At 42.3% G+C, this 14,243-nt stretch overlaps 2 protein-coding genes across 2 annotated transcripts in view; one reads left to right on the top strand and one right to left on the bottom strand.

Annotated features, from left to right (window-relative positions):
- CEP290 (centrosomal protein 290) overlaps positions 1-5,076 on the bottom strand; it is a 63,988-nt gene extending 58,912 nt beyond the window's left edge. Inside the window, exons 1-4 of the mRNA XM_063133814.1 lie at positions 4,999-5,076; positions 3,732-3,854; positions 3,542-3,619; positions 991-1,060 (exon numbers count right to left, since the gene is read on the bottom strand). Of these exons, the coding sequence (XP_062989884.1) occupies positions 991-1,060; positions 3,542-3,619; positions 3,732-3,833 (250 nt within the window). The 5' untranslated portion in view covers positions 3,834-3,854; positions 4,999-5,076. The remainder of the gene's footprint in view (positions 1-990; positions 1,061-3,541; positions 3,620-3,731; positions 3,855-4,998) is intronic.
- A 466-nt stretch (positions 5,077-5,542) lies between these two features.
- Positions 5,543-14,243, top strand: part of TMTC3 (transmembrane O-mannosyltransferase targeting cadherins 3) — a 34,840-nt gene continuing 26,139 nt past the window's right edge. The window contains exons 1-4 of the mRNA XM_063133815.1: positions 5,543-5,702; positions 10,010-10,123; positions 11,789-11,998; positions 12,763-12,981. Of these exons, the coding sequence (XP_062989885.1) occupies positions 11,810-11,998; positions 12,763-12,981 (408 nt within the window). The 5' untranslated portion in view covers positions 5,543-5,702; positions 10,010-10,123; positions 11,789-11,809. The remainder of the gene's footprint in view (positions 5,703-10,009; positions 10,124-11,788; positions 11,999-12,762; positions 12,982-14,243) is intronic.

The raw sequence follows: 14,243 nt of genomic DNA, 5'->3' as shown, positions 1-14,243 counted from the left end.
GACATCATAGGTCCTTGAAAAGATTATTTCTTCCAACATTCCTGTATCAGTGAGCAGCTGAAAATAACCAAGTTTGCCTTACTTATTCTGACATGCCTCTCTTGAAATTAAATGGAATGGCCAAAATTCAATGTCACAGGTTGACTCCTGCTCACATAATGGGACTTTCTCCTCCTCGCCTCCCCTCTTCAGCCTTCCACACCATTTTGACATGCGTATGTTTGGCGCATATCTTCCAATCCTTTGGAGTGTATCTTGAGGATGCAAGAGAGGAGACTATAGTGAAAAGAGAAAATGTCCCATTTCCAGCAAGACAGTTTAATTGGATATTATTCTATGAAGATAGCGAGGAAAGATCAAAGAGTACAACTCTTATCACCAGATTTGAATGCCACAGTAAGCTACATGGGTTAATTCACTCACAGGGATCCGAGACATGCACCAACCACTAATTTGAATATGCAAACCATTTTAAGTATGCAAGGGAGGGGGGCACCACAGTTTGTCATGTCACATAAACCTGGGCATCATGGGTTATTTGAAGGTTGAAACACACTCGGATGATCCTACGGTTGTGTAACCCTCAAATAACAAAAGACACCTGAGTTCACACAATACAACAAGCTGCGCTGTGCCTCCACTCTGGCTTGCATATTCAATATGGCAACTGGTGCATATCTCATGACCCCGCAAATGAATTAACCCATGTAGCTTACTGTGACATTAACCCACCATGGCTTATTGTGACATGCAAACTGGCCCCATGGTTGCTGATAATTCAGGGGTGGAAGATTGGACAGATCACAGAAATATCTAAACAAATTCCAAGACACTGAATTCAGAAATTCAAATTTGTTTTATCTTCTACCACATTGTAATTTTCCATATACCGTATCTATTGGACCTACAAGACATACTATCTTGTTCTATTGTTCAAACTTGGCAATACATGTGTGAGAGAGTGTTACTTATCCACAGAAATGAAGATACCAAATTTGGCTTGCTCTTCCCCAGCTTTCTCAACTTCTTCCAATGCCAGTTCTACTTCCTGATTTTTCATCTACAATAGAAATACGAGTAAGACAAACAAGTGCCCAGAACAAAAACAATTCACATGAATTTGCAAGAATTCTAAACAACCATCACAGAACTGAGGAGAAGATTGAGTCTTGGGGATACAGCTGACACAAATTTGTCCAACGAAACCCAATATATTGTTTGACAAGTCACAAAAACAAGATAAATAGCTGTGGTGAACCATTCATCCCTGTCGTATTGCACAACCTAGGAACCACTATGAAGTAAATGCCAAGAAAGCTTCTCATTTCACAATAGATGCAGATATCAGCTAAAGGGATTTAAACCCTCACAGAAAAACGGAATAAGTGTTAGATTACTTCCTAGGCAATTTATTTAAGGTAAGGTCTAGGGAGAATCTTTCAGTGGGTGCACATCTTCTTGCCCACCAGTGAGAAACAACTCAAATTACTCGAGGCCATTTTTATTAACATGAAAGGGCCACACCACTGCATAAACTACATAAAAGCAATTTTGTCACATTTTTAACTGAACTGCACTTATACAAACTCATTGTACATGGGTGGAATAAACTGATAAACCTTTCTCCACTAAGGGTGCAATTTATTTGTTTTGTATCGTATTGTTGTATTGTTTGGATGTACTAAATAAAAATAATATTTAAAAAAAAAATAAGGGTGCAATTTAGATTTTGCTTGCTCTTCACCAACTTTCTCAGCTTCTTCCAATGCCAGCATGTAGAGAGTTGTAGGACCTTTTTCTCTCTCTAAACATGCACAGGATCCCACAAATAACATGTTAAACTATCCTCTAACACGAGGTGTACAATTTGAATGGTCCGAGGATCAACTTGTATGGCCCAGGGGCCACACATCCACACCCAGATTGCTGGGAGGAATCAGAGGCTATAACCTTACTCTCCTCCCAGCGAGCTTGATCGTGGTTACTGGGATGGTGGTTAGGTTACAGACTCCCCACCTTCCCACCACTCCTCCTACTGATTGCTTTAACCTCACCCGCCCACCCCAGTGACACTGAGTCAGATCACTGGGATGGGGCAGTTAAAATGACTCTCCTTGTACTCCCTCTTTCTGCTCAGAGACAGCTCAAATGACAAGAGTCATCCCTACACACCTTGTTTCCCTTCAAAATCAATTCCGCCCTGCAGAACCAGACTCCCACCAGCCTGTCAAACAACTGTTTGGAATTCAGCTATGAAAACAGCAGGGATGTCTCTCTTTGTGGTGCAGGTATTGACAGCATGGTAGAGGTGGGGAACTGGGAGGGCCAGGGCAGCCATGGTGGGCCACACACAGCACATGGGCTGCATGTTACCCACCCCTACTTTAAAAATCCTATTCTGTGACACAAAAACTTCAGAATTTAAGCTCAAGCTTAAAGCTTTGGCCTCAGCTAGACCTAGCAGTCTAGCGGGACGGAGGGGTGAAGATCTCACAGAGGGAGAGGCGTTGCGCCTGCCATTTTTTTTAATTTTTAAAGGAACCGGAGCACTCATGCGCAAAACTTAAGTATTTTAAAAAATAATTATTTTCCCCGCTCACCCCCACACACCCCTGGTCTGCGAGGAGCCGTGACAAACCGGGGTGCCCAGCCACATGTTCCGCGGTCTCGGGGTCAGCCCGAGACCACGGAAAAACCGGGCCTAAAGGGGAGGGCAAGATCATGGGGCAAGGGAGGGATCATCCCTTCCTGATCCCAGGATCCCCTGTGTGTCATGTGAACGCACAGGGACGATCCCGGGGATCACCCCGGGATTTCACCCCATCTAGCTAAGACCTTAGTCTCCACAATGTGACAGGTTTCTGCCAAAGCTCCTGGCAGGAGCAACTACAATCACTGCTATCACTGGTGCTGTTTTGCTGTCACAGTAGCCTCTTGACACTGCTTAGTGAGAGACAATACCAAGGTTCAGATCACTGCTGATTGAGGACCAGCCAGAGCAGAAGCTTCTACAACTGTGGGGGTGGCTGGCTAGTGGAGAAAGACTGTGGCCAAACAATTTTCCCTGGCCAAGCAAAGAGGCTCTGCACTGTTGCCTTGTGGGGATGAGAAGGTTCCACTTAGCTCAGTTCTGTTTTGCAAGGGCATGCACCCTTCTTCATTCCCCTTCTCTGTGCATGCCCTTTCCCAGGACACCACCCTCCTCTCCCATTACCAGCCCCACACTGTGCTCCATGTATTTTACCATATGGCAGCAAGTGGGCACAGCAGGGGATAGAGAAACATGCCCAATCATATTAACGGCTGTTTGTATAATAACTGGTTTATTGTGAGATGAGGTTTTGTAAAGCTGTCTCTTACATCTGAAAAAGCCTATAGCTCAGGACTATTGATTGATATTTATGAACATTTGCCACATACTAGTCACTTCCAGTGCTCATGTATGGACTTATGATACAGGCATTACCAAAGTTTCCATTTCAAAATTGAAAGATCCCCTTTAGAAAGCAGATTGTTGTAATTAAGACACAGTAATACTTACCTTCATTAACGACTGAGAAATTTTAAAAAGTTGAATTAAACGTTCAGGATTCTCATCCTTCAGTTCATTTCCATCAACCTAAGCACACAGACATAAAATATTTTTGAACATTACACATTTGGACAACTTAAATATACTGTTTGTATTTCATTTATTTACACAACACATTGAATTCACCCTGCACAAGTACCTTGGCCACTGTCTCCAGTAAATTATCTGCTAGCTCTTCTAGACGAGGCAAAGCATCAGGATCTACTCTCATAAGTTTCTTCCATTCTAAAATGGGTGCCATCTTGAATGTTCATTTATTTTTCTAAAAGGAGAAAAATCGCTGTTTTGAAAAGACAGAAAGGTCATTATTTACATAAGCTACTTACAAAGGAAATGAAAGTTTACTAAATATTATAGTCAAAAACTAAACAAAAGAGTAAAGTAGATCATTAAGACTAGAGACCAATTATCTTTGTTTGCATGCTCAAATATTTCACCATCATTTTTATTTGTATCTGGTAAAAGCGTATCAGAGGTAATTCTGCAAGTTTCCTGACTTTTAGAAGTGTCATCCAGAAGACGTGAGGGAAAGCTGTAATGGTAGATATGAATTAACATTGTGTGTGAACCTTTACACATTATCCTAAAGTATGGAAATTGACTTCCGGGGTTCTTTTAACTATTTTCCAGACAAATCTCTATATTAGTATCTTGAAAATGTGACTATTGTGTAAATAAGATTCTCCTGTGTTACATTTTCTTTCTACACCTCTCTCAAAGCGTAATACCTATATTAAGGGTGCAATCCTATGCATGTTTAGACAGGAAAAAGGTCCTACAGCTCCCAGCATTTCCCAGCCAGCCTCCATGCTGCTCCCGCTGGGCTTAGGATACCCAGCAGCCTTCGACTTTGGAGGCTGACAGGCATCCGGATAGGACTGTGACCTGAAAGACTAAAACGCCTGGGAAAATACAGTCTTTCCCCCGGTGCCTAAAGGCCAGCGTAAGGGCCGGACGGGCCTCTCTGGGGAAGGAATTGCCTGGGGAATCGCCGGAGGAAGTTGTCAGGCGGAGCTGGACGGCAGACAGTACAGGCAGCGAGGATTACCTTAACAGCTGCCATCCACCAAACGTTGTTGAAACGCAGGCATCGCTGCCCTGGTGAGCCGATGAACAGTGTAGGGCGGACTTGGGTTTGTTTTGTTTAAGTCAATGGGTCTCCTCCAGAGAAAGGAGTTCGGGGACTGCAGCCCTTCCCCACCCGCCAAGGTTAGGAGCACCTCGCTCGCTCCCCTTCGCGTAAAAACAGGCAGGGAAACGAGAGCGGCCGCGTCCCTCTCCGAGATCCGCACACAGCCCCGGCCACGCGTCGTATCTAATATCTAAACAACGCCGCTCTGGTTTGTTCGCCTCCTCCCGCCCCTCCTTCCTTTGCTCTCTCGCCCGCCCTCCTTGTCGCTACTTACTGGTTTCCCTAGTCGTTAACGGAGGAGGCGGAGGAGGCCGCTGCTAGGCGACGCCATCAAACAGTCCTCACCCGGGAGTCAGAAGGACCCGGATGTTCATAAAATTGAGCTCCTGCCGAGTCAAAACTCCCGCGGGACTACAACACCCAGAGTGCCCAGCAGGGTCCTCACCGAAGACTGCAAGTCCCAGCATGCTTTGCATGAGAAGTCGTTTAAGGCCGTGCTGGTAAGCGCGTATTTACTCAAAGTAAACGACCACGGACTCTGTGTGACAGCCTTGAGGAAAAGAGTACGGCCAAATGAATGAGGGAGCGGGGAGATCGACCAGAGACAAGGCACTGAAGTGAAGACTACATGTCCCCGCATGCTCTCCTCCTCCCAAGAGGCTGAAGTTCCGCAATACCTGCCGCCTAGGATGCCGGGATTAGAAGTCCTGTCGGGAGGCTTCCCGGCATCCTCTTCAAGCTTTACGGGTGACAGGGTCAAGGCGTGCGCCTGCGCGCTGGAGCAGGGAGTCTCCGGTTCCTCGCTCCATGTTCAGGTTGCATCGAGAGGTAGGGCTGAAGGTGCAACGGGATGAGGCATGGCGGCCACTCTAGGCGGCCCCAGGTAGAGGATCACGCGGCGTAAGAAACGCGAGCAGAGGCTGGGATCTGGGTCCTGCGGGAAGCCGGGCGGCTCATGCCTGTGATTTTCCCAAGGAGGTAACGTGAGAGGGATGGGGAGTGGTAAATTCCTGTCGCTGGCGGGGAAAGCCGGAGCTTGCTTTTCAAATGCGGGGCTTAATCCAGTGTAACGAACGAAGCCCCTCGCTTGCGGAATTGCAGAGTGGGTCTCGTGTGCAGTTCGGTAGTTTGCGGTCGCCGTTGAAATGGACACTTCTATAAGTGTACTGCTCGAAATTGGGCATTCCATAAAAAGGCTTGCGGGTTCTTGTATAAGTGTTCACACGTGATGCTTGTGAAGACCCGGGTTCTTCAAATTTATTTCCGGGGGCGGGGGGGGGGATACTTGTTTGCAATAGGGAGACTGCAAAAAGAAACTTGCATACCACATAGTAAAACTTAAGTTTTATCCAAGCACACATTGCACCGTGAGACCACAATCCCCTGAAGAGATACACATGCAACACAGTTACATGCATGATTACTCAGAAGTAAGTCTCAAAGCATTCAATAGAATTCAATCTCTAGAAAATGAGGTTAGCATTGAATTGCATTAAGATCCTATTGAAGTTAAAGGGTCTTAAATTAGTTACAGCTAACTTGTCTGATTGGTTTCAGCGTTACTTAAATAGACTAATTTTCTCTAGATTTGGGCCATCGTGTTTTTACAAAACATGTGACAACTAATGTGCAAGTGTGATGCCTGTCTGGTGCTATTCCACATGTATCAACCTCTATTTAAAAATACTTTGTCCAAACTGCTATAGAACTCTTTGTGGGAAAGGTAGCTACTTGTGCACAATAATTACATACAAAGTAGTTACTTAGGCATTAAATTACTTTTGTATTAATGGTTTTTGAACAGAGGTTAATGCTTGTAGTTGATGGGGTTTGACTGGCATGTACAGAATTCCAGCTATTTGAATTGGCTTCAGTCTGATACATTTATGCAGAAGTAGTTCTGAGTGATTGTTCTTTTCCCCTTCTGCACCTGTCTTTGAGATGAGAAGCCTCCAGCAGACAACATGCAAGGTTTCCTTGTCTTGTTTGCCCTGTTATCATAAGCTGCCTTGAGCAGTTTGGTGAAAAGGCAGTCTAGCAATTTATTTATTTGAAACATTTCTTGGCCGCCTTTCAGGGCGGAAACCCTCACAAGGCAGCTTACAAGAATAAAATATATAAAATATTAAAAGCAATAAAATATTAAAAATATTAAAAGCAATAAAACAGCAATTAAAACAATAAAACCAGCAGGAACAACAATAGCAATAATAACAATAGGGCTGCCCGCAGTGTTGTACCAACAGCCTCTTTTTAATTGTCTGTTTTCATTATTCATGTGATTGTTGACTGTGTTTTGAACATAAGCCTGAAAAATAGTAATCTGCTGCACATCAACATTATTGATATCATCAGCCTGTTGCTTCCCAGACGTTCTTTAAGTGTCAATATACAGAGTATAGCTTTCTCATAAGTGCATTCTTCTTTTTTCAGTGGCCTGACAGAGGCATACACTGCTAAGTATATAAGAATAAGCATTTCAGAGCAATGGATGCAATTTAGAATGCCTAGGAGACGATACAGAAGTACTATTTGACTCCATAGTAGTTCTACAAAGTTGCTTTTATGTGCTGTATGTAATGGTTCAGGCTACAATCCAATAGCTCTTGCTCTGCTCGAGGAAAGTCCAGAAGCTTCAGCTGATCCAGTGGAACTTCTTTTGAAGTTTCACTGGACCAGCAGAAATCTCATGCCATATTGTAAACTTCTTTTGAAGCTTGCTTAAATTTTAAATGTGAAAATACCAGCCCAAAGTCACAGTGTGTGGATTTGGATTTTGGTCACTGTATACGTGTCTGGCGGTAGTGGATATTACAAATACACATTTCATCTTCCCATATATCTCAGATGTACTACTGCAGCATTCCAGAATGTTTTATTTCCTACAGAATTTTCTTCCTGTCTTCTCCCCGCACCCTCTCCTACGTGAGAGTTAATAACCTTATTTGAAAACGTGCATGGTAATTTGGGATGCGTTTGTACATAGATCTGAAAGCTGGTTATTTGGATTTCAATGCAAGGGCCCTATCCATACATTTATTATTATTTAATTTTTTTACACCACTTTTCAATTCACAGAGAATCCAGAATGGCAAATCTAAAAGCAACAATCAAAATAAGGATCAGTGGAAAACAGCACCAGAAATTGTACATTGAAAGCATGACATTACAGATCCTTTAAAAAATATATGTTTCTGACTTAGAGGGAGCCAGTTGGATCTCTGCCCAGAAGGATCCTCCAGAACTCCAGCAATCGCATAAGTTGGGGTCCCTCTCCTAAGTATTTTCCCTTGGCATTCAAGACTGTATTTGCAATCATAAAGTCATTAGCTAGTTTTTAAAAAAAATAATGGCCGGAGCAAAGATAGGTGGGGGGAGGAGTGAAATTGAAAACTATCTGCCACATCCAAAGACCTGATCAGGATAGGAGGTAGGGAGCATTTTTTTCCTGTGGAACTCACTGGTGATTTTCTCTTCTTTTTTCAGTTCCCCCTACTCTGGCTGGTTTAAGTGGAGAAGAAATTGCTTACACTGACTCTGGGCTAGCATATAGGGGCTCTTGGGGGTAGGTTTGTGCCCATGGAGCTTTCCATGGGGTTGCTGGGATGGGCATATCCCCCCAACCGACAAAAGGGCACTTCTTCCCCATTCTAACCTCTTTCAGCCACAGCTCTGAAAGTTAGGATTCCTCTCCTAGTCTTGAATTAGTTATACACATGACCATGCAGCATTATGGAACAGAATGCAAATTTTGATGTAGTAGGATCCAACTCATTGAATAGATTTTTTCTGTAGCTGCTGAACTATGTGTATCATGGGTGAGCAATATATGACCCTCCAGCATAGCCAATGATGAGGGATGATGGGGGTTGCAGTCCAACTCCCACATCGTCTGGAAGGCCACACATTGCCCACCCCTGATGTAGATGCTGTAATTGAATATGTAATTCTTTAAATATATAGGGTACTTGTTTTTATTTATTTTTCCTCATAAAATTTAAACTGGCTCAAGTAAGATATGATATGAAACTCGCATCTCATAGAAACTGCAATCCATGTTTGCAGATCTGATTATATAACCACTTTATGCAGGACTGGCTGATGGACCTGGCTTTGTATGAGTTGGAATAACTTAGTTTTATACAGCGAAGCCTACAAGCAAATTTGCGCAACTGTCAAAGTTGGAAACATTCTTTCTGCCCTGTCTGAATGAATACATGCCCGCTGTTACCCCTCAGCACAGCCCCTGCCATGGTGCATCCCTACAGCCCCCTAAGGGAGGGGTCTGTCCTTTCCATTCTTCTGGGAGGGGGGTGCCCCACAGCAGTGGGGAGAGGCAGGCTTATAACTCTGTCCCTTAGCCTACTAATTTCCTGTGGCTCCAAACTGTATGGACTTCAAAGCTTGTGCTGGATAGGGACGTTTGTCCCTATGGCTAAAGATGCAGGCTTCAACCACATGGATACACTTAAGTTAATTGAAATTAATTCATGTATTAGAAAAACACAATAAGTCCAAAGTGCTCGCCCCTAGAGTCCCCTTAGTATATATGCAAAGTTTCAGTTGTCTAGGTTTCACAGGCTTGGTCCTATGGTACTAACGGACAGAGAGACAGATATACGCAACCTCTTTTATTATTATAGATTAGGAGGAAGGCCTTCTCCTGCACAATTGGCTTTTTAGATACCAGAAAGAGTAATCAAACCCTTTTATGTGTCCATCAGGCCACTTAACACGGTGGTATTTACATTTACAAACATAAACTCTATTGTACTGAATTAGACCACTGGGTCAACTAGCCCAGTACTGTCTACTCCAAGGCTTCTGGCAGAAGCATTCTTCAGCTCTGCTTCCAGAGATTCCTTTAACAGGGCATGTGGTGAGTGGGTAGGGGTAGGAGCCTAGGGTTGACCCTGAGACATTGTGCATAGAAAGCATGATATGTAATACTGAGTTGGGAACCATCGCCTTTATTTCAAAGACTGATTTATTTGTGTGAGCCAGGATGTAATGGACCTCTGCCCCAATCTTAATATACGTTTTGATTTGTAAATATATTTTACTGCTCACACAATTGGATGACTGTGTGAACTGGCTTCATAAATTGTATCCTTAAGAGGAGAGAACAAGACACTCTTGTAATGTCATATGTTACTGTAAAGAGCTTTCAATGATACTGGTTTTAGAAAGCTGTGTTCTGCTATGGAGAAGCACAACAGTTTTGGAGAAATTGGTAGTATGCTTCTTAACGATGATCTCTCTCTCTCTCTCTCTCTCTCGTAAAGATCCATAACTACCCAGAGCTGATCAGAATTACTGACATCAATATAGATAAAAACATGTTTTAAAAGATGACTCATCCTGAAGGGAATGTATAAATTAAAGACTGTGTTTGTGTGGTAAGTCTACTGTTTTATTTAAACTGTTTACTGGACACTGGACATCAGTGTTTGAATAGCATTTAAATTATTTGGCCTTGAAATTTTTTCTTGATGTTTGTTTCTTTCTAATATGAAGAACATGTCTGTAATAAAACTTCTCCAGCCAACTCATTCCCCCCATCTCTTTCTCTCATTCTAGCTCACCTCCCATAGATGCTCTCTCTCTCTCTCTCTCTCTCTCCCTCCCTCCCTTCTCACTGCAAACCCACACAAAAAAAAACCCACACTTGTTCAGGTTTCCTCCCAAATCTCCCTCTGAACCCTTTTTTCTCTCCCGCTCTTTCTCACACACATGCAGTCCCCCATCCAGTCAGACATATGAACACCTGCCCCCTCCAAAGCACTCCCAGGTAGGTCCCCCAGCCCTGCTGGCTTCCTGCATGGATTCATCCCGTTCCATTGTTTCAGCAATATCTAGAATGAATTTGAGTTCCCAAGTTGAACCTGACAACTAGTGTTAGCTTCTTGGTCAATTCCTAATTTATATCTGTTGGGTTATTTTGCAGTACCTGGATAAAGAAAACTCTATAGTTGCCAAGGTACCCTAGAATTTGGTATCCCTAATAAAGTAAAAGGAATGAAACTTATAGGAAAGGGGTGTGTGGGATTTTTATTAGCCTGCAGTGTGCCAGTTAAAAGGGGGAAATGCCTCCCACAAGCACACCAGTTTCTGTATCATTTTTGACTTGAGGCTAAATGAAGTTGAAGCCCAAGCCTGCCTTAATTTTCAGTACAATGCTGTAAGCTTGGAACTGATCATTCCTGTTTTATAGGTGAGAGAAACTGAAACTAACAGTTCAGTCCTACGTGTGTCTCCTGAAAAGTAAGCCTCATTATGTTCAGTGGGTCTTATCCCCAGTAATGTTGTAGGCGAGTAATGTTGCTGCCTGAGAGTATTTATTATTATTTATTTATTTATTTATTACATTTTTATACCGCCCAATAGCCGAAGCTCTCTGGGCGGTTCACAAAAATTAAAAACATGAAGAGCATAAAAACAACCAACAAATTTAAAACACAAATACAAAATACAATATAAAAAGCACAACCAGAATAAAACCACATAGCAAAAATTAATATAGGTTACAATATGAGATTAAAACAGCAGAGTTTAAATTTTAGTTAAAGGTGTTAAAATATTGAGAAAATAAAAAGGTCTTCAGCTGGCGACGGAAAGAAAACAATTTAGGTGCCGAGCGAACCTCTCTGGGGAGCTCTTTCCACAACTGGGGTGCCATAGCAGAGAAAGCCCTCCTCCTAATAGCCACCTGCCTCACTTCCTTCAGCAGGGGCTCACGGAGAAGGACCCCTGTAGTCCTTTCCCTGCTCTTCTCCCCAGCATCACCCAAAGTAATAATGAAGCAGAGATTGCTCTCATCTGCAAATTTGCCACTACTACCTGAACATCGAACAGTATTGCTTGGATTTAAATGCTCTTTGTTAAATGAACTGGGTTGTGTAAAGGTTATGCTGAAATGTGCCCTGATGTGTTTAGGAAGAACTTCCTTGCTTACCTTGTTGGTAAATGGGTTGCATTGTTCTTTGTTAATATTGACTGCAAGCGCTTATTTTAATGAAATCAGATTTATAAAAAATGTGTTTGAATTTGTTTTATGGATACAGTTCCTGAGACCTCCAGAGAAGATGGCTTATGTCAGCCTCAAGGAAATTGCACTGATAGTTGGAGTGGTGGCAGTGTGCTATTGGAACAGTCTGTTTTGTGGCTTTGTTTTTGATGATGTCTCAGCCATTTTGGACAATAAAGACTTGCATCCTTCTTCTCCCTTAAAAAATCTTTTTCTGAATGACTTCTGGGGGACTCCTATGTCTGAGGTATCTCGCCTATAGAAATACTAAGAGCCATTCTAAAGTATGTTTCTAAGTTGATAAATAGTCTTAACATGCATTTTTGAAACTTCCATGTTAGGAGACAGTGATATTTATAAAACGCTAATAAATGAGTATTAGATCTTTCATATGCTTGATTTTTATAAAGGTTGTGACGTCCAGAGACTAAAGACTATGGGGAAATAATGTAATTCAATCACTGTCTTGTCTTTTCTGAGATTTGAGACCAAACTATTTGTTACGGGTGTGCACTCCGCTCTGAAAATCCAAAGGTGCATCAGAACTCTGAAATTGTGGTTTGGTTCAGGGCTGGCTTTAAAATCAAGGGATAAAGAGATCTGCTTTAAACTTGGCATGGCTAAAGCACTACTAAAGAGCTGTCATGGTGCCAAGTTTCATCTCTTTATCTTTAAAAATGGTGGAGCTGTAAGCATTTTTGTTAATTCCCATGGTTATCTGAAAATGGAACAGAGCTCTGATGAAGCTTCAACGGTGCAGAGAAACAGAGCTGCTTTGAAAAGCAGAGCAGAGAAGTACCTCATTAGCGCTTGCTCCAAATTTTGGAGTGGAGTAGAGCCTCTCTGCACATCCATACTATTTGTAACCTGATTGGCTTTAGGTTTCTCTTTTACAATATTGGAATGATTTGCTTTCCCAAAAATGTCAATACCATTTTTGTAGGGGAGGGGGAAAGAAAAGAAGAAAGAAAGAAATCTACATGCGAGTCATGTGTGCATTTTCTCTTTTAGGAGAGAAGTCATAAGTCATATCGTCCACTCACTGTCCTCACATTCCGCCTGAACTACCTGTTCAGTGAGTTAAATGCTGTTTCTTATCACTTCCTGAACGTCCTTTTCCATGCACTTGTTTGTATAGTCTTCCTCAAGGTCTGTAAGCTTTTCTTGGACAACAGGAGCAGTTTGGTTGCATCCTTACTATTTGCAGTACATCCAATACACACTGAAGCGGTAAGTAAACCTGCTAAGGTTATGTTAAGTTTCTGCTAAGGAAAAAGAAATATAAACTTCTCTACGCCTGCAGTGAAACAAAAGGACTTGCATATGTTGAGAGTTGGATGTAGGAGGAATATCCAGTTAATGCATTTAGACTATCTTGGGAGGGACTGAAGAAACTGTTTAAATGAAGAAGATGCATTTAAATTCTTGAATCAAGTCTGTGGTTTGCATTCATCCTTTACGTAGTGCCACTTTCCTCTTATACTTCACAAGAGACTATTTTTCATTCCCCCCCCTTATCTTACAGATGTTACTTAGAGTAGTTCCTAGGAAACAATTTAGAACAAAAAAATGTCAAAACTCACAAATACAAGAATATCACACCAAAATAACAAATTAAACAAGCCCATTTTTAGCTTTGCTTCTGCTGGTAAATGGTATCAGGGCCTAGCAAGGTCTTCCTCAGGAGGGTGTTCCACAAAGTTGACACCACCACTGAGATGGTCTTGCACCTAGTAGCCATCCATCGAACCTCAGTTCAATGGAGATACATGGAACAGGACTTCAGATGCTCAACAAAGCATATGAAGAAGCATGTATGGGCAAAGGTCAGGGTCAATAAAAAGGTGTTCATCTTGCCTCAGGAAGACAATAAAGAAGGCACTGGGTGAGCCTTAATAGTGAGGCTATTCCATAGCTCTGTTTTAAAGTTACCTCTCAGGCCTAGGACCGGCCTACCTTGTGGAGTTGTCATGACGGTGAGAGAGGAAAAAAAGGAATTTAATTTGTTTAAAGGTTAACTCACAGGCCTAGCACCAGCCTACTACTTTAAGACAATTACCTCACAGACATATATTCTATGAGGCCCGAGCAACACCGGGTATATCAGCTAGTATTTGGAATAAAGCAAACTTTCAAGTAAGCTCGGCCTAAGTCATTAAGGTAAAATCGGAACTCTGTTCCCTTTTAAAAGCAGTAATTTTTGATATGGTGCTTCCTATCTTTTATTCTCTGCTCCAATATCTTTGGATGTGAAATGGTACACAAATATTGTAAATATATAAAATAAATAAATAAAATTAGAAGATTAAATTGGGCACAATACCCAGTCCGAAGTTGATGTGCCTCTGCATTTAACCTGCAAAAAGGGAAATGGGGGATAATGCAAAGAACAGCTGCTGGGGTGGGGAGGATAATTTTCAGGACTGCAGCAAGGAGGGAAGGGGGTTAATTTCTTCTCCTTTCCTGAAGAAAAACAATGCCCCTTTGAAGCT

Source organism: Elgaria multicarinata, chromosome 9 (assembly GCF_023053635.1).
Source record: "Elgaria multicarinata webbii isolate HBS135686 ecotype San Diego chromosome 9, rElgMul1.1.pri, whole genome shotgun sequence".
In the NCBI taxonomy this organism is placed as follows: domain Eukaryota; kingdom Metazoa; phylum Chordata; class Lepidosauria; order Squamata; family Anguidae; genus Elgaria; species Elgaria multicarinata.
This window is presented reverse-complemented; position numbering and strand designations above follow the sequence as displayed.